The 25,170-nt window shown below is 35.2% G+C and overlaps 1 protein-coding gene across 1 annotated transcript in view; it reads left to right on the top strand.

Moving 5' to 3' along the window:
• ZPLD1 (zona pellucida like domain containing 1) overlaps window positions 1-25,170 on the top strand; it is a 72,631-nt gene that overhangs the window by 32,584 nt on the left and 14,877 nt on the right. The window contains exons 2-6 of the mRNA XM_044666797.1: window positions 13,115-13,335; window positions 14,508-14,689; window positions 16,930-17,002; window positions 20,264-20,361; window positions 22,669-22,749. Of these exons, the coding sequence (XP_044522732.1) occupies window positions 13,115-13,335; window positions 14,508-14,689; window positions 16,930-17,002; window positions 20,264-20,361; window positions 22,669-22,749 (655 nt within the window). The remainder of the gene's footprint in view (window positions 1-13,114; window positions 13,336-14,507; window positions 14,690-16,929; window positions 17,003-20,263; window positions 20,362-22,668; window positions 22,750-25,170) is intronic.

The raw sequence follows: 25,170 nt of genomic DNA, 5'->3' as shown, positions 1-25,170 counted from the left end.
CTTTCCTTTCCTTTCCTTTCCTTTCCTTTCCTTTCCTTTCCTTTCCTTTCCTTTCCTTTCCTTTCCTTTCCTTTCCTTTCCTTTCCTTTTCTTTTCTTTTCTTTTCTTTTCTTTTCTTTTCTTTTCTTTTCCTTTTTCTTTCCTTTTTCTTTGATTCTTTTTCTCCCACAAAAATAACTAATATGGAAAAAAAGTTTTACATGATTACACTTGTAAAATCTATATGAAACTGTATTCCATCTTAGCAGGGTGGGGGGGGGAAGAAGAGAATTTAAGATTAAAAATTCTTTTTAAAGTATTGGAAACTTTTTATATGTAATTGCAGAAAAATAAAATAAAATTTGAAAATGTTAAAAGAAACAATTTACCAGCAGATCATTCCCTGGAATTCCTAAAGACAAAATAAATATAAAAAACAGAGTTTCTGACCTAGAACTGTATAAATGAAGATTTTTGAACCTTGGACAGCATCCCCCAAAACTCCCTTAGTATTCTCCAAATTCCCTTTAATCTCTCCTGTACCTCCACCTTTGCGTGGTCACATTATTGTTTTATAAGTTCTGTAGCTCCTCCCTCTTGCTCGCTCCTTCACCAACACAGCTGAAGAGAGTTTAGCACCTTTTCCCTCCAGTTTTTTTATGTTAGTTTATTACTAATAAAACTTTATAAAATATAATATTTAGTTCTTGAATATTAATTTTAATCTCTATAGAACCCAGAAACAAGAATATACAACATTCTTCCTAATCCAGATCCTTAAATATAAATTAATATAGTATATGAAAAATAAATTCTCTCACAGTTTTATAGTTCTTTGAGCCTAGTTCCAATTTGTTTTCCAGAATGGTTGGATTCATTCACTACTCCAGTAGCAGTTCATTAATGTACCTATTTTTCTTTTGTTCCCTCCAGCATTTGTCATTTCTGGTAGGTTTGAGGTGGTACTCAAAGTCATTTTAACTTTCCTTTCTCTAATAAATAATGATCTAGACCAGTGATGGGCAAACTTTTTAAAGAGGGGGACAAAGGAAAGGAAATGCTCATCTGTCTGTCTGTTTCTAAGGCAACTCTTTTGAAGTTTCATTGTATTGTATCCTACTCATTGTATTCTTCAGATTAGGAATACTGTTGTGCTGCTGCATAGAACATTTCAGGGGGCCACATCTGGCCTGCAGGCTGTAGTTTGACCATCACTGATCTAGAGCATTTTTTCATATGAGCATAGACAGTTTTGATTTCTTCTTCTGAAAAATGTTCATATCCTTTGACCTTTAAGTTAGTTGAGCAATGGCTCTTATTTTTAAATATTATCGCACCTATTATCAAAATATAGTTTCACTGATTAACTCTTTTAATTAGATGTATTTTTGCTTTTGTTTTATCATAGATCATAATTGATACCCCTACCTTTCTTCCTACATTCAGCTGAATCTTGAGTCTTTCTGTTTTAAGTGTGTCCATTGTAAAAAATAATTTTTTTGATTCTAGTCCATTTTATGGATGAACTAATCCCATTTACATTCATACTTATGATTACTAACTGGGTATTTCCATCTATTCCATTTTCGTTTTTTTCTCTTTTCTGCCTTTCACTCCCCAAAGTCTATTTTGCTTCTTAGCACTGAATCCCTTAATTTGTTCTTCCTTTTATCATTTATTCCCCTCATTCCTGCCTTTTCTTATTCTTTCCCTCTCCTATTTCCCTATTGGGTAAGCTACATTTCTATACACAATCACTTGATTATATATCCATATATCTTTATGTTTCTGTCTATTGATAAATCCTCTCTTTTAAATAATTCCAATGAGAGCCAAGCACTGTTTTCCCCTCCCCTCTTTCCCCTCCACTATAAAAGATCTTCCTTGCATGTCTCTTTTATATGAAAAAAATGTTCCCCATTCTATCCCTTCTCCTTTTTCCCAGGCTATTTCTCTTTTTTACTCCATTTTTTGTGGTGATCATTCCAAAATAATTACTTGCATCCATGTCCTATCTCTATGTAAAGTTCTTTTAATTATAATAATGATGAAGTTCTTAGGAGTTACATGTAGCATCTTTTCATATAGGATTATAAAATTTTAATTATTGAGAACCTTATGATTACTCTTTCATGTTTATCTTGTTTTGTTTATATTATCTTATGTTTAAATGTCCTATTTTCTATTTAGCTCTGGGTATTTTCATCAAGAATACTTTAAAGTCCTTTATTACATTAAATTTCTATTACTCTCCTCCCCCCAAAATTAGACATAGTTTTTCTTGGTAGTTTTTTTTTCTTGGTTGTAATCTTAGCTCCTTTGCCTTCTAGAATATCACACTCTAAGCCCTCCATTCCTTTAATATGGAAGATGTTAAATCTTATGTGATCTTGACTACAATATTTAAATTGTGGTTGCATTTTTCTCTTAAAGTATTTTATTAACTATTAAATTAAACACTATTTCTATTTGAGTATGTTCTCTTTAATGGGAGCTCTGGAACTTAGCTATAATATTCCTAGGAATTTTTATTTTGAGATCTTTTTCAGGAGGAGATGGGTAGATTCTTTCCATTTCCACTTTACTCTCTAGATTTTAGATATCAGGTCTGTTTTCCTTGATAGTTTCTTTAAAGATGATGGGTAGAATCTCTCTTTGATTAGGACTCTCAGGTCATCTAATAATTCTTAAGTCATCTCATCTCAATCTGTATTTCATATTGATTTGTTTTTCTAATAAGCTGTTTCACATTTTCTTCTCTTTTTATTTGACTTTGTTTTTATTGTTTCTTGATGTCTTATAGTCATTGCCTTCTACTTGCCCTGTTCGATTTTTAAAGAATTATTTACTTAGAGAGCTTTGTACTTCCTTTCCCATTTGACCAATTTTGATTTTTAAGAAGTTCTTTTCTTCATGAAATGAAATTCATTTTTATACACAACTGTGTATGTATATATTTTCCATTCTTCTGATCAGTTCAGATTAGAATGAGGTTCAAGTGTTAGCTATTCCCTTTACCCTCTTTGTTTATGTTGATGTCAATGTGTGTACTTCAATGTGAGATAATTTTCCATGTCTTTCTTTCTCTTCTCCTTCAATATATTCCCTTTTCTTTTCCCCTCTCTTTCCATTCTTTTATTAAGATCATTAATATAAGGGGAAGCTAGGTGGCTCAGTTGATTGAAAGTGAGGCCTAGAGTTGGCAGGTTCTGGTTTCAAATCAGCAGACCTGTGCAAGGCTCCATTGCCTAAGCACACTCGCACACACACACACACATACACACACATTATCTATTTGAATATAAGCAGTTTATCCTTGTTTGGTCTTTTTTCACTGTTGATTCATGTTTACCTTTTTATATTCCCCTTATTTTTTTAATTAATAGAATTTATTTCAAGTATCTTAATTCTTCCCTCCCTGAATCATAGAAGGCATCATCCAAAAGACAGATGTGTGCATATAAATTATATCTTTCATGTTTCCATTATTCTGTTCATTCTCTAGAAGTAACATTCACAATTTGTTCTTCAAGTATTAAATCTGTGGCTGTTTATAATATTCTCTTGTTTCTACTCATTTTGTTGTTTCTTATTCTGTGTAGTTCTTCCCAAGTTTTTTAAAAAAAACTAGCTTGCTCATCATTTCATATGGGGCAGTGTTTATTCCATTACAATCACATACCACAGTTTGTTTAGCCATTCTTTTAATTTCTTTTTCTTCTCTTATTGCTATTGCTAGCATTTCTTTCTTTCTTTTTTCTTTCTTTTTTTTTTTTTGGCCCCTTACCTTCTGCCTTAGAACCAAGGCAGAAGAGAGATAAGGGATAGGCAACTGTGGTGAGTGACTTGTCCAGGGTTACACAGCTTGGAAATGTCTGAGGCTAGATTTGAGCCTATGACTTCCTAACTACAGGCTTGGCACTGAGCCACCTACCTGCCCCCTATTGCTAGTATTTCTAATATCATGTTAAATGATATTGGTGATAATGGGCATCCTTGTTTCACTCCTTATCTTACTGGGAAGACTTTTAGTTTGTACCTGTTACAAATGACACTTGCTGATGGTTTTAGGAAGATACTTCATATTGTTTTAAGAAAAAAAAATCTACTTACATCCAAGTCTTCCAGCATTTTTAGTAGGAATAAGTTATATTTTACTAAGGATTTTTCTGAATCTATTGATATAATCATATGGTTTTCATTACTTTTAATTAACATAATCAATTACATTTATAGTTTTCCTTATATTAAATTACCCCTGCATTCCTGATATAAATCCTATTTGGTCAAAATGTATAATATTTGTGATTATGTTTCTCTTTATTCTTACATTTGAACTTCCCTAATAACTATGGTATTTTCATCACAAAACTTCAAAATCTTCTATTTCATTAAAAAATATTTCACCTGTAGAATGATTTTCAGTTTTTCTGAGTAAGTTATTCTTGTCTGTAAGCCCCAGACCTTTGTTTTCTAGAATATTGTATTCCAAATTCTTTGCTCCATTATAGTGATAACTGCTTTATCAGGTGCAATTCTTACTTTTTCTTTTACCTGAAAGCTCTGGATTTTGGTATAAAAATATTGAGGTTTTTTTCCCTTGGGGCTTCTTTTAGATGATCAGATTGGAATAATTTGCTTAAGATTTCTTGAAATATAATGTCTAGACTTTTCTTTTTAAGGTCATGGTAATATATATATATGTATATATATATGCATATATATATATATGTTTATGCCTCATGAAGTTCCATTTAAATTTTCAGGGAGTCTGTTGCTTGGGTATGTTTTATAGTTCCTGTGCCAAATTGTTAATTCCCTTTCCTATTCTTTCTTCCATTGCTTGCATTTCTTTTCCATTTCCCCGCCTTGTGTGCTCTCATTACATTTGTAAAGATATTTTAAAAAAACTCTTAAAAAAGCAAAATAAAACTCTTGCTTCATCTCTTTCAGCAAATCTAGTTGAGTTTGTGCCCTACGTGTGTTTTTCTCTGAGGCATTGCTTGTAGAAGCTTTAGAGTCATTCCCTTCTGCTTTTGTGTATGAGCATCTCTGTTACAATAATGGAGTTCTTTTTTTGTTTGCCCATTCTTCCAGTTAACTTCCAAACTTTAGAATTGATATTAGGGGTAGGCTCTGCCACACATACAGAGGGAAGGTCTGGACTGGTCCTGCTGCTGCCTTCTTGACATATTGAGCAATATGTATTCTAAGATCTCAGGACAGACTAGATACCTTCAAGCTTTCATTATACCTCAAGAGATCTGATTGATCCAGGGCAAAGTCTGACTATTGCTCCTGTGGTCTGAGCTCTATAAGTTCCTGATCTATGCTTGGGTTTGTGCAAGAGAAGATTGCTGCTAGACTCTGTCCTCATCAGTCAGTTAGAAATCTCTGTTGTTTTATACTGATTGAAGTATAGGCTCTCATTTAGTCTGGGAGTCCTACCCTGATTATTTCTCTGAAGCCTGGTCTATATGTTGGAAATGAGACCTTGCTATATGAACATATTCTCTGAGCCAGAGTGCCATTGTTGTTACTGGTTTTTGAGCTTCCTCTTTCTCTATGTACCACCCAGGACTTCTTTTCCTATAAGCGCCATTCCCTTGCACAGGTCACTGTTTCAGTTACTTAGGGCCTATGAATAGGAAATGGGTAGTGGATAAAAGGAGCTGCCATTTTATACCTCGTCCCATTGCAGTGCCCCTGTATGGATCTAGGAGTGCCTTGATTTAGGCCGGGACCTCCTTTTGTGTTGGTATAGAACCTCTCCTTTCTCATGCTCCTGACCCTCACCTCAGTTTCCTGAACTTTCTCACTCAAGTATATTTTTTTCTAATATGCAATGTTGCTCTCTTTTTATTTATTCTTCTCCTGCCAAATAAGATATAGCCATCTAGTGCAAAATTCTTGTCATGAGTCCCAGTCTACCAAATTTCATTGATTAACTCCTGAGGTCACATCTGCTTTCTTTTAAGGATCTATGTTAATTATCTCTACATTTTATATCAGCACCTAAGGCTATGCATTTGATTATTCTCTCTTGAATTTTTTCCTCCTTGTCCTTTTTTTTCTGCTATTCTTTTTCTTATCTTGTACTCACTAATTTTATTGTAGTATACTTGCCATCTGTATTGCCAGTTTTCTCTCTTCCATTTCAATTTAAAACCCCTTTTGTTAGATTTTCATGGTGCAAAAACAAAACAAACTTTTTTTAAAACCAGTTCATTTTCCTTGCTTTTGTCATGGGCCCATTAAACCTGCATTTTAAACCATAGTTTAGTGGTACAAATCATATTTGCAGCTATCTTAGGCCCCTCTTCACTTTCTAAATCTGTCTTTTTCTTCTGAATATTCTACCTTCAATGGGCAGTTGTATTAAATAGGGGAATCAATGCTCCCATTCACCAGAGGAACTTTGATCTTTCTCACCTATTCTGTTTATATGAAGCAGATCCCTCTTCTTTTGTTCAGCTGAGATGAGTCTGACTGACTAGTCACATATTTTGTGACTGGACTTAGTCATTAATGCATTTATTAGGCAGTTAGGTGACAGTGGAGAAACAACCTACCTTAGAATCCCTTGGAATCTGGACAACCTGAAATCATGATTCAAAAATTTGCTTGCTATATATAATAATTATGCCATATAATTATTATTACATGTGGTTATATATAATAATTATAGTTTGACCCTAGATACTTACTAGATGTTTGACTCTGAGCAAGTTACTTAACTCTATTTGTCTCAGTTTTCTTTTCTGTAAAATGAGATGGAGTTGGAAATGGCAAACTACTCTAGGATCTTTGCCAAGTTGGACAGGACTGAAAAATGACTAAATGTTTGCCCTTGGAAAAGTCATATAATCTCTTTGTCATCCAATCAATAAACATTTATGAAGTGCCTACTATGTGCCAGGTACTTTGTTAAGTGGTAAGGATACAGCAAAGAGGCAAAAAATCTTTTCCCTTAAGTAGCTCAAGATCTGATGGGTGAGGCAACTGGTGAATAAATCTGTACAAATGAATTATATATAGAATAAGTAGGACATAATTAAAACAGGAAGGGAGAAGAATGAAGAGGTGTTGGGAGAGGCTTCATGTAAAAGATTGGATTTTTGTTTGGAGCTAAAGGAAGCCAGGACAGTCAATATGCAGAGATAAGAGGGGAGATTCCAGGCTGGGGAATAACCAAAGAATATGCCCAGATTGGAGAGGTAGAGAATCTTGTTCATATAACAGCTCAAGGCCAGTGTCATTAGACCAAATAGTACGTGGCAGGGAGTAAGGTGTAAGAAAACTGGAAAGCTAGGAAGGAGCTTTGTTATGAAGGGCTTTGAATGCCAAAAAAAGATTTTTGTATTTGATCCTGGAAGCAATATAGAGTCACTGGAGTTTATTGGAGTAGATGTGGGATAACACCATTGGACTTTACATTTTAGGAAAACCACTTTGATGGTTGAATGGAGGACTGGAATGGGGAGAGGCCTGAGACAGGCAGATGGAATAGGAAGCTATTGCAATAATACAGGTGTAGGGTGATGAAGGTCTGCACTAGTGTGGTGGCAATGTCAGAGAAGAGAAGGAAGAATGTATTCAAGAGATGTTGCAAAAGCAAAATCAGCAGACCTTGACAATAATTTGAACATATACAGTGAGAAATAGTGTGGAGTCAAGAATGACACTTAGGCTGAAAGAAGGGAATGCCCTTTGCAGTAATAGGGTAGAATAGAAGGGGTGTGAATTAACTGGAAAAATAATGAATTTAATTTTGGACATGTTGAGTTTAAGAAGTTAAGACATCCAGTTTGAGATGCCTGAAAGACTGTTGGAGATGTCAGATTGAAGGTAAACAGAGAAACTGGGACAAGAAAGATAGCTTTCAGAGTAATCAAATCATCAAATGAAGTAGCATAGAGGAAGGAAAAAGAAAGGTCTAAGAAAGAACCCTGTCCTGTACCTCAGCTTCCTCATGTATAAGATGGATATAATAATAGCACCCACCTCACAGGGTTTTTTGGAGGTGAAGCTCAAATGAGGTAACATATGTAAAGCCCTTTGCATACCATAAAATATTATACACATCGGAAAGACTCCAGGAATTGATGTAGAGCGCAGAGCCAGAAGAACACTGTATACAGAGACTGATACACTGTGGTAAAATAGAGTGTAATGGACTTCTGTACTAGCAGCAGTGCAATGACCCAGGACAATTTTGGGGGGCTTATGGAAAAGAATGCTACCCACATTCAGAGGAAGAACTACAGGAGTGGAAACACAGAAGAAAAGCAACTGCTTGAACACATGGGTTGAGGCGGATATGATTGGGGATGTAAATTCGAAACTACCACTCCAATGCAACTATCAACAATTTGGAAATAGGTCTTGATCAATGACACATGTTAACCAGTGGAAATGTGCATCAGCTATGGGGGGGGGAAGTCGGGGGGTGAAGGGGAAAGTAAGAGCATGAGTCATGTAACCATGTTAACTTTTCTAAAAAATAAAAATTATTAAATGAAAAAAAATTATACAAATGCTAGCTTTTTATTATTATTGAGGTCCTTCTATATGCAAGTTATTAATACAGGCATTTGGAATAGGATATAGAGGCATAAAATGTGATTCCTGCCTACAAGATACAATCAGTACTTTTCTGCTAGTTTTTAAAAAATCAATTTATGTACATAGATATGCTCTGGATATTTTCTTCTCACTCTCTTTGGAAGAGCATATTGCTGGGTTGTCTTGTATTTACTGAGTTAATTCTCCTCTGAGTTTGAGCATCATCAATACAAAGGGTAGGGGAAGCTCCTATATTTCTCTCTCCCCATTACTTCTCTCAGAGGCTAATTTATCCTGGCATTAGTGGAGTAGTGACAATAGGACCAACCTCTATATAAGCCCGTAGCCTCTTAGAGAGAAAGAAGCGATATGAGGGTTTGTCTTAGGAATATATCTGAGACATACATTTAGATCCTTGGAGAGATGTGCTTTTAACTTTGGAAGAATTGTTTTGTCACTCTTACAACCTGTAAGCAGAGGAACATGTAGACCCTTTTTTCCTGTGTAAGAAAATTCCCATATCTCTTCCCAAGAGAGCAGCAGATTACACCTTCCACTCTGGGCCAAGCACATTGAAAACATATTCACTGTTTTCTGAATGAATGAAATGAATATAGGTAAGAAAATTGTTTTATGAAAAACTTTGGAACTCCCCCCACCCAAAAAAAAAAAAAACAACAACAACCCAACAACAACAAACCCTAATCATTGAGTTTAAGGCTCTACTGAAGTGAAGCTTGTTTTTTATTTTGTTTTTTTTTTCTTAGTCTTCTATTTAAAAGCTACAGTTGAGCAAATTATCTGTAGGGAAAATACATATATCGCTATTTTAGCTGCTAGTTTGTAACCTCTGCTTATACTTATCTCCTATTTAAAAGATATTCGGGAGATTTAAAAACAGAGTACTTAAAAGGAAGAAACATAGAACTACTAAATTTTTTGATGTTTCCATCCCTTTGCCCTCATTACACAGTTTAATATTTTAGTATTACTCAAAGGAATATCACAATTCAGGCCAGGCCTTGGAAATAAACAAGCTCATATAATTTAATTGCCGAGAGCCCCTGTGATTCAGTAACTCTAAAGCTAACTTCTCTGCCTTTGGCAGAAGAACAAAACCTTGCCCTTTTGTAACTCATTCTTCTTAAGATCGCTGCAAGGGGTAAAACTGCTTGGCTGGCTGGCTACCCTTTGCATTTACCCCCAGAAAAATGTTTGCCTATATAGGACTTGAAAAGGCTTTAGCAATTTGAGTGAGCCTGGATGGGAACAATTTTCTGTTTCTTACTTTGTTGAAAAGCCATCATTTGATCTCAGGTCTTCAAATGGGATCAGCCCCTAGTGCACTCAGCTTCCTTCCAGAGATGACAATTCTTCAGTGCCACAGCACAGAATAGCAGATGGTTCAGAGTACAGACTGGTTGCCATTAGTTAAGGAGTCCTGTATATCAATTTAAACTAATTACCTCCCCCTCATTCTGGAGAAGAGGATGAGATGACACTGCCCCTACTCTGGCCCTGATCAACCCTCACCTGGACCACTGCAATGGCCTGCTGACTGGTATCCCCATCTCAGCCATCTTTACTCTATCCTTCATTCAGCTGTCAAAGTGATCTTCCCAAAGTACAAGTCAGGAAGACCCTTCCTTCTGAATTCAAATCTTATGTCAGACACTTCCTAACTGTGTGACCAATGGCAAGTCACTTAACCCTGCTTGCCTCAGTTTCCTCATTGATAAAATGAGATGGAGAAAGGAATGGTAAGCCACTCAAGTATCTTTGCCAAGAAAACCCCTAAATGGGTTTCAGAGAATCACAAATAACTGAAAAATGAATAAACAACAAAAGTACAAGTCTGATCATGTCACCCATCATGTCACCTCCTCTCCACTTACATAATAAAGAAACTAGAATAGATTTCTATTACCTCTGAGCTAAAATATAAACTTCTCGGTTTGACTTTCCCCCTAGGTGGCATGGTAGATAGATTTACAGGTCTGAATTCAAATCTAGCCTCAAACATTTACTAGCTGTGTGACCCTTGGACAAGTCACTTAACCTCTATTTCCCTTAGTTTCTCCATGTGTAAAATGAGGAAAATAAGAACTCTTTCCTTCCAGAGTTGTTGTGAGTTTCAAATAAAATAATATTTGCAAAGCACTTTGAAAACCTTGAAGCAGTATGTAAATGCTGGTTACTGTTATATTTATTATTATTTAATTCAGGATATGTTATAGTATTCATGAAAAGCTTCATAGGGTTGGAAGGTAGTGGATTGTTTTAAGGTTGTTGATATTGTCTGATAATTTCTGTCTTATACTTCAGCATTTATGTGTTATCTTAAAGACATAAGGCAAAGTGAAGTACAGAGCTAGGCTCTAATCAAGGTCGAGCCAACAAAAATAAATAGAAATGTTCTGCTAGTGAAGAAAAAAGACTCTTGAGAAAGAAAGGGAAGAGGCAATTTTTTCCTTTTGGCCCTCTTCAATTATCTGATAAACAAGGAAAGCAAGAAATGCTAGTCTAGTTTGGTCTGGCTTATTTCATTAGCCACCTGGGCTTTAGAAACAGAGATCCTTGACAACCCATGAAGAATTGGACAAAATGTACTTTTCAGTCTCATCCCTGGCTCACGTGTGTGTTTATGTGGGTATGTATGTATGTGCACACATGGAAACTGACATTTACATAATGTTTTCATGTTAGCAATGTTCTGTACATGTATTATTTAATTTGGATCTTAAAATTTTGGATGTGAGGTAGGTTCTGTAAGGATTGAAATCCTTAATTTTTAGATGAGGATGCTGAGTCTCAGAAAGGTCACACTAACTTAACCATCCTTGGAGGTGGGAATTGAGCTCTGATATTACTGACTACACAGAGACAACTGTGGCTCAGAAGTTAAGAGCACTGGGACTGGAGTCAGGAAGAGCTGAGTTCAAATCCAACCTCAGATACTTCCTAGATATATGACTTTGGGCAAATGACTTAATGTCTGATTGTCTGATAAAAGAGGATCCACTGGAGAAGAAAGGGAAGACTCCAAGGATAACAATTGAATTACAAACAGCTGGACATGTCTAAACAACTGAATAACAACATTAATGACTGCAAGTTCAGCTTTCCCATGCACTACCCCATGCTACCTCCCATGCATCCAGCTATCTCCATTTGTGGATATTTTTGACTTTGGTATGTCACCGAGTTATTTGGGTGGCACAGTGGACAGAGAGCTAAGACTTGAATATAGGAAACCTGGAATTCAAATCCTGCCACACACTTAGGCATGTGCCTCAGTTTCCTCATTTGTAAAACGAGGATAATAAAGACACCTATCTCATAGAATTGTGAAGATAAAGTAAATTAACATGAGCAAAGCACTTTGCAAACTTTAAAGCTAGCACTTGAAAAAATGCCAGCTATTATGACTGGTCTTTGACACATTCTAACTCTATGTATATCCTCATAGGCAAAATGAAAAAAAGGAATTGAGGAATTATGATGTAGTGTTTCATCAGTATAGACAGATAATCTAGGTAATATGAATTTCCTGGCTCAGTAACTTCTCAAGAACATGAATTGCCAACTCAATTTTCAATTTTTAGTGTACTTTTGCAAGAGATAATGAGAAATTGCATTTCAAAATTTGGTAGCTAGTTTTTCAATTTTTTCTAATGTCAACTTAACCAACTAGATATTTTGGTCGTAACTAATTTTTATCAGGGAAGATACTCCTTTCTCTGAAGAACATTGTAGCTTTTCCATGACTTTGTGAGGCTCTTGCTTTGCTTTTGCCATAAATTCTCCATAGAGAAGGATTTCCTCTTGATGCAGCATTCACACTTTTTGTCTCATTTTTACTTATTGGCCAGTCTTCACCTTTAACTCTAGCTCTATGTCCTCTATCTCTATCTCTGTCACTATCATCTGTCTCTATCTCTAGACAAAATAGCTTACAAATATGACTACATCATTATGTATGTGTGTGTGTGTGTGTGTGTGTGTGTGTGTGTGTGTGTGTGTGTGTGGTTGTCAAAATTTTCATAGAGTCAGACAAATGAACAGAGAGACAGACTGACTCAATGGACTGCTTTGGTTACATTACACACTGTATAACAATTCTATATTATTTATCCACTTTTTTTTCCAGTTTGGATGGTTAGACCAATCTCTTTGAATTCAGCTGGAATTCATTAAGGCTTCATAATGTTTTGGGACTTGATACAATTTATACATTGCCATCTATGATCAAATGTACTAATATTTAGAAACTGCTGAGCACAATGCCTGATACATAGTAAGCACTACATAAATGTTAGCTATTGTTATTGTTATTGTGATTGTGATTACAAGCAGGAGCTTTTGGAGAAGCTCAACAGCAATTGGGGATCATTTCGTTTGCCTCTGTAGGAAATGTTCTAGTATAGAGGGTTAGACTAACAATATGAAAATTAATTTAATATGTCTAAAAATTGAGTATGTAAATATCATGATAAGTATCTTTGCAGTCCTGGTAGTGTTTTCAGCTCTGCACAGTTTTACATTTCCTTTTCATATACTTTCATTTCAGCTGAAAGAGACATTAGTGTCTACTGTGGAGTACAGGCCATTACAATGAAGATTAACTTTTGCACGGTCCTTTTTTCGGGTTATTCTGACACAGATTTGGCATTGAATGGAAAACATGGGGATTCCCACTGCAGAGGGTTTGTAAATAACAATACCTTTCCAGCAGTGGTCATTTTCATCATCAACCTCAGCACCTTGGAAGGCTGTGGAAACAACCTAGTGGTAAGATTTGTCTAAAATTATGTTATATCCCAGGCAATAGCATGAAAACCCCCTCTATTTTTTTAATTTAAAACAAATAAGAAGCTCCATCTGTTTTTACAGAAAAATTCCCATAAAATTAAACAAATCATTTCCCTTTGCCCATTTCAGGCCTCCTTCCCAAACATATAATCTCTGGTTGCACTGGCTAATAAACTGTGATAAATACAATTTGGCACAAACAGGTTTGGTTATGTTACCTGGGGCCATGTTTATTCGTTTGGTATATGACAGAAGCACACCATCTTTCTTGTTAATGTGTACTTCTCTACTGTCTAGCAGTAACCATTTTTAACTTGTTGATCTGGCCATCAGTCACACAGACAACATTTATTGCAACATGGATAATACTCGAGTGACTAACCCAGGATTTCTTAAAATCCTTTTTTTGGAAAGGCAAAGTCAAGGAAATATGTGAAAGTTACATGATATACATATGTATGTATTTATGTCATGTACCTTTCTCCTATATATGTATATATAAACGAATAAACATAATAGCTTCTAGCATTTATTTATATATTGCTGTAAAGCATATTATGCCATTTCATTGTACTACTTATAGAAAAATCAATCAGTTTCCTCTTAGGTGCAAAGGTAGAAAGAACAGAAGAAAAAAATCTTTTTTATTTAAAACAAGCTATCTGCAGAAGTCTCAAAATACTAGGAATTTAATTATTTTAAAACTACATCATCTAATCATCTCAGACAACTCCATGTTGAAATATACATATGTACTGCATGCATTAAATTCTTTTTGCATTCAGTTGTTTTACTCAAAGAGTAGCCTAGTCATTATTCTTATTTTTAAGTGTATATTTAAATATGGCATGGTGGTACGTATTCTTTTAGACAAGTTACAAAAATAGAGCACTGTAGCTTAATCTAGGGAGAGAATCTGGATGTGTAAGAAGAAGGATCTGGAGAGAACCTCTCTAAGCTTAGGCTCTTTTCAAATAGTTGATATGGTTTTTAGCACCATAACGTCGATTACCATCTCACCTTTTGTGGAGCCCATTTTATATAAAATTAAAAGAACATAAACACATTATTATAGACAAGATGAATAATGTATATATGAACTATGTGGTTATTACCTTTTAGTCATTAAAATACATCTATTGTTCTAATAGGTATCTTCAGTTCCAGGAGTCAGCGCTTATGGAAATGTAACAACAGTACAAATAGGAAATATTTCAGGATATATTGATACCCCAGACCCCTCAACAATCATCAGCTATCTGCCTGGGCTTTTGTACAAATTCAGCTGTAGTTACCCTTTGGAATACTTGGTCAACAATACTCAACTTGCATCGTAAGTATTGTCATTCATGTAACTATTCATTCTATAAATATTCATTGTGTCTACTGTATGCAAGGCAGGAGGCAAAGTTATGCAGTTCAGATTGATTTTATCGTAACATCTTTAAGTTACAGTCATTTCATAGGTTGGTTACATAAGCTACCATTCTTCTAAACTTATGGGAACATGTATGACAAAACATCTGGATAATGATGCAAGAACTGGAGTTTAGTAGGGAAAGAGCACCAGATTTGGAATCATAGGACTGTGTGAAGTGAACATTTAGGGGACCTCTAACTTAGTGCATCCCAGTGTTAGTGTCACTTGAATAATGTCGACTGATGTTTGAAAGCCATTGGCCTATGATCCGGGGCTGGAGTGAAGAGTTTGAAAAGCAGAAGCTGAGGGCTCTCTTTTCTCTAGATGGGACCCTTGAACTAACTGGATCTTTGGGCTTGATATTTCTCTGCTCTCTTATCTCTGGCGATGGAGCCATTGCAATGGAGGATCGGATATTTACCTAAAGTTAGAAAGACTTGAAACCCTTTTTTTCCTCTCTTTCTCTCTTTTTACTAATGAATGCTTATAAATCTGTTAATAAGCCTGAGAGTAATTTTTATTTATAACGTGATCTACTCACTACCTGTATCTTAGTCTTAGGCAAGTGACTCAACTTTTTCATCTCTGAAACAGGGAGTTTTATGTGGTGATTTATTTTATCTCATTTGGTCTATTTGCCACAAGATTTTTTGTTTATTTGTTTGTTTTTTCTTCTCCTCCCTCCAAAGAGGGGAGTGGGAAGAAGTGGGCTATCAATAAGGGTTGCCACCCACCTCCCCAGAAGAAAGAAAAAGGAAAAGAAATAACATAAAGCCCTTGAAGCACTTTTAGAAATACACAGGAGAGAAGAGAATGAAATCCAAAAGAAAACACAGAAAAGCAGAACAGCTTTGAAAGTTACATGTTGGATTTATTATATGTTAGAAAGGAAGAGCAAACTGTGTTAATGTAGATTTAGTATTCATGAATATTCAATATTTTGAATTTTTAATATTCAATTAAATATAGGCAGTTTTATGTTAAATCATTTTTATCCCTTTCTCCTTTGTATACAGAAATGCTCGTTTTACTTGGTGTTTAAGTTCAGAATTTTAAAAAACAGTAACAAAATGAAACAGTTGTTCTATAATCTCTAGTTTCTTTTCTAATTGTAAACCTTCTGAATAACCTAATCTTTTACTTTTCCAAAAGGACCTATTATATAGACCTACTTATTGTAAAGTGATAGGTTACTAGGAAAATTACCAGTTACCATAACCTTTGCTACAATTTACAAATACACATAATGGGTGCCATTGGGATAAGAAATGTCTGCCTGAGAACAAAAATGGGTGGCAAAAAGTGAGAAAGCAAAGGATGACTGGATGAGGAAAGTAATATTGAAGGCAACCAGAAAAAAGCAAAGCATTGATCAATCAATCAATAAACATTGCATTTAAGTGGCGCAGTGGATAGAACACTGAGCTTGGAATCAGGAAGACTGATCTTCATGAGTTGAAATCTGGTCTCGGACCTATACTAGCTGTGTGACCTTGGACAAGTCACTTAACCCCGTTAGTCTCAATAAATTTGTAAATGTAATCTGTAAAAATTTATCTGTAAAGTGATCTGGAAAAGGAAATGGCAAACCATTCCAGTATCTTTGCTGAGAAAATCCCAAATAAGATCACAACTGAAAAACAGCAACAAAACATCCACTGGCTAAGTACTAATGATACAAAAAAAAAAAAAAGTCAATAGATAGACCTTGCCCTCAATAAACTTTCAATCTAATGGAAAAAAAGGAAAAAAAAATACCCACAATTACAAAACAACAACAGTGTTGAGAATTTATCGTAAAGCTATTTTTTCCCATCATTCTTTTTTTCAGAATGTTATAGTGGCTGCAGCTAGCAGATTTAAGTTCCTGTGAAATACAATCTGTGCACATAGGGAGACTTAGACATGAAGTGCAATTGGGAACATTTCCCAGGAATTAACACGTCATAAAAATCAAATTTCTTGTTATGCCTCTGCTTCCTTTCTAATTATTTACCTTCTCAGTGATTTAAACAGTATACACCATTCTAGGTCTCTTGCCAATCTGCTGGGTTTCTTTAGAGTTTTATTGCCTTAAATGTAAAATGCACACCCAGCCCAAAGTTGAAATATAAAACCTCTTCAATGCTTCAATTTTTCCAAATTGATTCTAGGTCCTCAGCTGCTATATCTGTACGGGAGAACAATGGTACATTTGTCAGCACATTGAATTTGCTTCTTTATAATGTAAGTATGATGGTTGAAAATACTGTCCTTCCTACCTCACTTAGGTCCTTCTAATTGGGTAAGTCATTTGCAAGGCGATCATACATATTCATATAGAAGTGATTAGAGAAATCTATTTGAAACATTTGCATACAGTGTGCATCATATACATACATATTGCAAACACGATTATCTGATAATCTTTTGGTAATGTCTCTATCTCTTCATTATCACTTGCACATGTCTTAGGGATCTTTAAAGATGTGCCAAAAGGTCCTATTTCTCTCTACTTGTTGACTATTTATGAATTGGATTCTACATATTTGTAAAAGAGAGGTAATGCTACAAAGTAGACAGAGGCCTGACTTTTGAGTAAGAAAGACTGGAGTTGAAGTCCTCCTCCTTATGCAAAGCAGCTCGGTGACCATGGGGAGGTCATGATTCTCTTTAGTATTTTAGGCAATTTTCTAAGACTTTGTTAGACTAATTGCCTATATACATTAATAGAAAGAGTTCCTACAGTGTGCATTCCTCAAACCAAAGAAATCCCAGGTCTGCCTCCCTAATTTGCAGATAAAAAAATGCATATTGTTATATATAGAAGGAACTGTAGACTAGGTCATATTGTTATTCTAGCCACATAATAATGTGTGTACATGTATTTCCTATATACTTGGGGTCAAAGTTTCACAAATGTTGTTATACGGAAGAAGAAAAATGTAGGAAAACATATAAATCATATTTCTCTGACAAGTAAGCTTGGGTTGCATGTGTTAATATTTTCAATATGGGTCTTTGGCTGCATACAATTCTTTCATATCTGAAATGATTTGGATAAAAAAACAGAGCATTGTCTAAACTTTTGTCATGTAAATATGGACAGTGGCAGCAAAATGTGAAAAATACATGGATTTCTATTTATAACAGCAACATTAATCCTCAAAATGATATTTTCATGTTGATTAAAATTTTTTATTCATACATTTTAAATGCCTGATTTAAATATCAATTTTTCAATCTATCAAGCAACATTTTTGTAAATTATGAATCTGATTTTTACATTATTATTCATGTCATCATGGCACTGAGTTATAATTCATGCAACTGATTTAAAAGTCAGTGCTTTATACTTTGAATATAATGAGCTATAAATATTGTAGTAGGACATTTTCCAAAGGCATTTAAAAAAATCATGTTTATAAGTTTGTAGTCAGATACCACAGAGTTCTAAAAAACAAATTAAAATGTGTTGGAATGAAGATTGCATTTCCGTCATTTTAAAAACTTTCTTCTGAGAGGAGATGCTGCCAAGTTACTTAGTAGTACAATAACTGAATACTCAGCAAATAGTACCAGTCACTGAATAAAGCCAGAAATTGAGCATTGTTATGAGGACTAAATCAATAACTGTATAGTTCTCATTTGAAAGTTTTCTACCATTTGATTTATATTTGCTTGCTATTTGCAGTAGAATTTCAGGTGGCTCAAGCCTCCTGATTTAAGTAATGTTGGGCATCATGGATTTCAAGAAAATGGAGAGCTGTTGATTCTAGAAAAGCACAAAGTAACCTCTTTTGTAGCATTTAATATCATCTTTGAGTCAAGCCACCAGAATTGTTTTTCCACTGAAAAGGGAAAAATTCAGAATGAAGAAGTGCGGATATGATGATGGTTTTTGTTGTTATCACTTTATGTGATTGTTAGCATGTTCTTTAAATAAAACAATACATTGAATTGCCCCTGAGATCTTAAGTAAGATGAAATAAAATTCCATAATTTAATCTGAATGTTGAGTGCTTTATAGAAAGCTTAAAATCAAGGACCCTCTAAAGTGGAATAGAAAATAATAATCAGAGCAAGTCTAACCAAAATAAAGCATAAATAATTTTGAAAAATGTCATGAATTATGTGAAAAATTTAAAATCAATCTATGTAATAAGTAATTTTTTAAGCTAAGGTTTTTGAGCATTACCACATTTGTAGTTTATTTTATTTGGAAAAACAGCTAACCAAATTGGTCATATTAGGGCAATGCTAAATAATTCAACTTTTACCAATTGTATTTAAAACATTAAAATTTAGTTGTAATAATTTTAATTTTGTAAATAGACAGCAAATAAGTCCTTGGTAGTTAAGTCCTAGGAAGTTGGTAAAGGAGTAAAGTTAAATGACTTGCAAAGGGTCACATAGCTAGTAAGGGCAAGAGGCAGGATTTGAACCTAGTTCTCCCAATATGTTATTCATGATATCAAACTGTCTCTCTATTCCAATAATACATTAGCAAACTAAATATTAGAGAGACAAGACACACACATACACAGGTTAGGAAAATCTGGGTTCAAATCCCATCTTTGACAATATACTGGCTCTTTGACCCTGGACAAATTCATTTAAGTTCTTTGTGTCCTGGGTGATTCTCAGAATCACAAATGAGTTGCTGATCCACATCGCTGGAGGGATGCTTTTTCCAAGGAAGAAATCATAGGTCTAGTTGAAAAAAATATAAATGTTCCCTTTTCGTGTTTTTTTTTTAAGAATTGGGGACCATATCATCCTTTTTATGTATAGTGATGAAGAAAAGGAAATATTTGGTTGCCAGATATTGTCTAGGGACCATCCTATTTCATTTCTAGGTAGCAAGACAGAGATTTGGTTGACTAAATTTTAGTATTATTAAATAATACTTTTGTGTCTGTGTGTTATCTCTGTTAAATTCTTATGGAATGGATAAAATTTTTAAGTCCTTCATACAGTTAGGAATTATGCTTTTCCTGTGAAAGGGCAAGTGAGAATGCCCTTGGGCACCTTTTAGACAGTCTATGCCCATCTTTCCTCACTATAAGTGTCTGTTTAGGAAGCTGAGAATCAACCTCAGAGTCAGCCATTTGTTCACTGTATCTCTTTATTAGGCTGATGATTATCTTGAATATTCTCAATAAATAAAATATTCTCCAAAAGGGATACTAACTTTTCAAAAAGGGATACTAACTTTCAAGGGCAGCTTAGTACCAAGACAGAAAAAAAAATCAAACCATAAATGAGCCATAGTAGAAGAATATTTAAACGTTATAGTTAAACTTTATGGATTTGGTACCATCATCCCTGGAAACCAAAAGGAATGTCCAGACAATTTAGAGGACCTTTCTGTGGTTCTCTATTGCAACTATGAGTTTGTATTCACCTGTGTCTCTCACAAAGAAATGAATTGTAATATAACCTAGCACTACTCTCCTAGATGTTTCACTTGATGTGACTGTAATAGTAATTTTTTTTAATCAACAGGATTCCACCTACAGCCAGCAATTGATTGTGCCTAGTACAGGACTGCCTTTGAAAACCAAAATATTTGCAGCAGTCCGAGCTACCAATCTGGATGGCAGGTATCACAACACTCTCCTTTCTGATTTGAAAAAGAAAAAAAAAGTAATTTAGTAACTCAGGATCTTCATGAATTATAAAGTTAGCTCATTCATTTTTTATTTCAATTTATAAAATACTCTTGGTGCTTAACCCTCTGGCTGTATAAACAAATAGAAATATTAAGTTAAGCCTGAGTGAGGGGTCAGCTTCTGTAGGCCATCCTGTGCCACTGTTTAACAAACAAGAATTCTCTACGGGAGTTCCTGGACCAACATAATAAAACACAAATCTAAAAAAGTTCTTAGATTAATGAAACAAAAGTAGACTTTGGTTAATAGCTAGAAACACAGGTTCAGTTAAAACAGCAAAGGAAAGGAAGAAAGAAATACTTATTAAGCACCTGTTATGTGACAGACACTATGCTAAATGCTTAGCAAATATTATTTTATTTAATCTTCACAAACAGCCTGTGAGTATATAATATTATTATTATCCTCATTCTACCAATTAGGAAACTGAGGGAAACAGAGGTCAAGTAACTTTCTTAGTTATATCTCTTAAATGTTTGAGGCTGGATTTGGTCAGGTTGGATCATACTTACTCTAGTCCCAGGACTTTATCCACTTAACTTCCAAATGCAACATGGAATATGAAGATTTTCTCTCAGAAATGTGCTTTGGTAAACAAATTCCTTTAAAATATCACACTAGTTAGAATACAAAGTTATTTTAGGCTTAGAAATGTCATTGAATTACTATTAAAAGAGATGAAATCGAGAGGCTCCATAGGTGACCCAAATATGACTTTCCTTCTTCCTCCTTTTCCTTCCTCCCTGGCATTTCTATTTTTTGACCAAAAAGAATTTACTTAGTTTAATATTTTAGGCATTCGTGACTTCACCTCTCTAGGTATTTCCTTCACTGATTTAGACTCTAACCCTACTAGACTGGTTGGGCTTCATGTCCTCCTCCGCTTTCCCCAAAACCTCTCTCCCAAACAAAGAAAAACAGTATTCACAATCCTTCTAAGATGTGAACCCTTCCCAAGTAGCTAGGTTGATCCTGGAATCTCACACACACAGACACAGACACAGACACAGACAGACACAGACACAGACACAGACACACACACACACACACACACACACACACACACACACAGACACACTACACCTGAAGTCTTTTCAGCTTGGTTAGGACTTGACACAATTGACATAGATGTCCAGAGGGACCCTATTCCAAGAGGAGGAATCAAAGCAAGCAAGACTTTACTGGAAGTTAAAAATACTCTTTTTTAAAAAATGTTGTCATAAAATTTGGGGATTTAAAAAATGTGCTGTTGTTGATTTTTTGCTTGGTCATATATATTCCATGTATTAACAATAAGATGTAGAATTTTGGAGCAGCAAAGGGCTTCAGAAATAAGGTAGGTCAATTCTCTCATTTAACAGGCAAAGAAGTGAAGAGACTGAGTCCTGAACTGCTTTGTCCAAGGTCATCCAGACAGAAAGTAGCAGAGGAAGAGTTCAAATCCTCTCTGCCAGACTATTTCTGAGGGTTTTATACATAAATAACAGTGAGGCCCAACACAACCTCATTGGATATTCTGTGCAGAACACAAGTACACTCTCCAAAGCAATCAAGTATCTCCTTTCCTTGTCTCTCCTTCCTCCCTCCACTGCCTACCAACTTCCACTAAGTTTTGCTTCATTCGACAATACTGATATGTTTAAAAGCATGGGTCAAAATAAACAGTGGCACATGGGCTTCTAAGTGATCTACTTCTAGAAGTATCTTTTTCTTTCCTTCCCTAATCTGCCACCTTATATACACGTGATATTTATCCCAGTGGTAGCATTAGCCCTGAAAGCAAATCAAAAATGTTGAGGAAAGAAAAGTGGAAATGGAAATTTTTTGCTTCAGGCACTCTTTGAGCTATGTGTTCAGGAAAAATGTAAAGCCTCTAGAAAGAGATTTGAAAATATAAAACCCAAGTTTGAGTTCTTACTCTGTTGGAGTTATGTGATTTTGAGTAATTCACTGAAACATGTTGAACCTTGGCTTCTTTATTGGTAAAGAAGGAACTATTAATACAAATGCTGCTGCCTGATTCACAGTGATGTTATGAGGGAAATATGTTGTAAACTTTAAAATAGTATACAAATATAAGTTGTTATTTTTATCTTCAAATAGTAGTAAATACATTCTCTCTATTAAAAATGATCTGGGGCTTCAGAGCATTCTTACTGGCCCTTTTTTAACTTCGCACTTAGTTATCTCCAAAAACAGATGGTGCTGACATGACTTCATTCTTGCTTTCTTCAATAGATGGAATGTTTTGATGGACTATTGCTATACGACACCATCTGGGAACCCGAATGATGACATACGATATGACCTATTCTTTAGGTAGGTATTTCCCAAGGCTTCCATTCTATAGCTAAAATCTAGCTGTGTCTGACTGATGTGACAAGTTTAGTCCAAATTACCATATTGCTATTTTTTAAAAATTCATTTGATTGTAGGATTTGAAATCTGGGTTAGGCTGGCTACGTGGAATTAAGATCAACATCAACTACCAAGTAAGCCAAAGTCAAATGAGAGTTAGAAATGCATCTGGCCCATTAAAATTGCTGGCTCATAATTAAGAAAGGAAGGGAAAATGTTTCCATGGTAGAGAATAATAAGGAAGCCATTGTTTACAGAAAGGGGAGGATCACAAGCTATTTGTTCCATTAGGCTATGCCATCATAAGCAAAGAAGGAAGGTAAGTGGCATTGTGAATAGAGCGCTGGGTCTGGACTCGTAGTAGCCCTGAGTTGATCCAGCCCTCACACACTTAATAGTTGTATGACCCTGATCAAGTTACCTAAACTCTGCCTTAGTTTCCTCTACTATAAAATAGAATTAATATATAGTACTTCCCTCTCAGGTGAGAAAAGAATTAGATACTTTTAAAGTGTTTGGCAGACCCTTAAGTACTCTATAAGTAATAGCTAGTATTATTTTAAAAAAGAGAAAAATTAAGTCAATGATTCAGATAATTTAGGGCAAGAAAACACTTTTGCCTCATTTATCAGAGTATTTCAAATACAAGTCTATTTGGCCTTCTACCCTACTTTTCTCAGTGCCAATAACTTTGCTACTAGTTTCTAGCTAATGGTGATGGATTGTACAATAGTTTTCATTTTTTGGTGTGTCATGGCCATAAAAATTCTCAATCTTCCCATCTAATTATCAGTGCTTGGGATAAGATAACACTATAGGATTCAATAGCATAAGGAAGGACTGTAGACGGTAATTGACCCAAACTTGGAATATCAGATGTGGCTGGCTTGATTCACTGCAGCTTTTGGATGGGGAGAAGCAGCATGACGGGAAGCACAAAGCATCTGTTTCACTACTTCTAATCCACTAGGATGGTTCCCAGCAAATGGTCAGTGAAATTTAATGAATCCACATCTGCTCCCTTTGGACAAGAATTGCACAGGTTTGTTGTGATTTTAACAACAGAACCACTAATGGGCCGTAATGATTAAGACACCTGGGCCTTTCTATTTGAACTACAGTGCCCCTCTGTTTAGACCCAGGTGTGCTGTCCAATTCTGAAGGGTGGGATAGAGGAAATCTAGCCTTGAATGAAAGCGGTTCATACTACTGGCTCATTACATTCTCCCACTCTTATGCCCTATGGAAAAATTACATCAAGGTTAAATTTTGGCTCATGCTTAACATCTCCTTAGATGAGGAGAAAGACAATTAATATATAATACAAATCAGGTAATAGATAAGATTTTTATTTCAGACCCAAACACTCTCAAGTGGGCATTGATAGAAAGACTTATACCAGTGTTCAGTAACAATTGATATTTTGCTCTTAGATTGTTGAAACTTAAAACATTTTAGAACATAAAGTAGTTCGTATGTTTACTGAATAGATTTAGTTTTGTTTCTCTTTGGTTCTGTTCTGTCTTCTCAAAGTCCATATCCTTTGACCAGTCAGGTCAAGGTTTAGACTCCTCCTTTTGTCAGTGGACATCTCCTCTGATGTAGAAACTCCCTTTATCATCAGCCAGCTCTGATCAAGGGACAAAAGATCTTCTAGACTTCTGGACTTTAAAAGATTATTTCTAAACATGAACATCTCCATCTCAAGGTTGATATTTAGTCACTTATACTCAAGAAAAATAAAACACAAAATAGGGGGAGCTACCATGTACTCACTACCACATGGCAGGCAGGGTATAGAAAATAATAAGCTGGCCTTCTTTCATTCCTTCTTGGAAATCCCAATCACCTGGCGGGTCAAAGGAACAGGAACACAATCACTCATTTTTTTAAAGGACCTCTTAAGTCGTTCTTTTTCCTCAGTGGCCAATATGGAGATGACTATCATTAGCAAAGCATCTAAGCCCTCAGTCACATACGACCACCTGGAAGGGTCCAGGGCATTTGTCATTCCCAGGGCAGTCAAGCACTGAGCGAGCACATATGTTTGGAAGGAAACAGGCAGGGCAGCTCTGCACATGCCCTGTTCAACTCCAGGTTACATTAGAAAATAAACCATAATAGAGTCCTATGAAAATATAAGTTAGCTACAATTATTATTATGTAGCTAAGGCTCTAATCTAATATCTAGTTTTATGACCTTGTTAAATATCCCTAAAATGGAGGAATGGTTCAGTTAGCCCTCAAAAACTGTTCTTTTTTTTCCCCTCTGGAAATACATCTAAAAAGTGCAGCAATTTTACACTTCGCATAAGAGGGCATATGCTACAGTCGATATAACACTAGACTTTGAAACAGGAAACCTAGGTTTACATCCTCATT

This window comes from Gracilinanus agilis, chromosome 3 (genome assembly GCF_016433145.1).
Source record: "Gracilinanus agilis isolate LMUSP501 chromosome 3, AgileGrace, whole genome shotgun sequence".
NCBI classification, from domain to species: domain Eukaryota; kingdom Metazoa; phylum Chordata; class Mammalia; order Didelphimorphia; family Didelphidae; genus Gracilinanus; species Gracilinanus agilis.
Note: the sequence above shows the minus strand (reverse complement) of the source record. Positions and strands in the feature narration are given on the sequence as shown.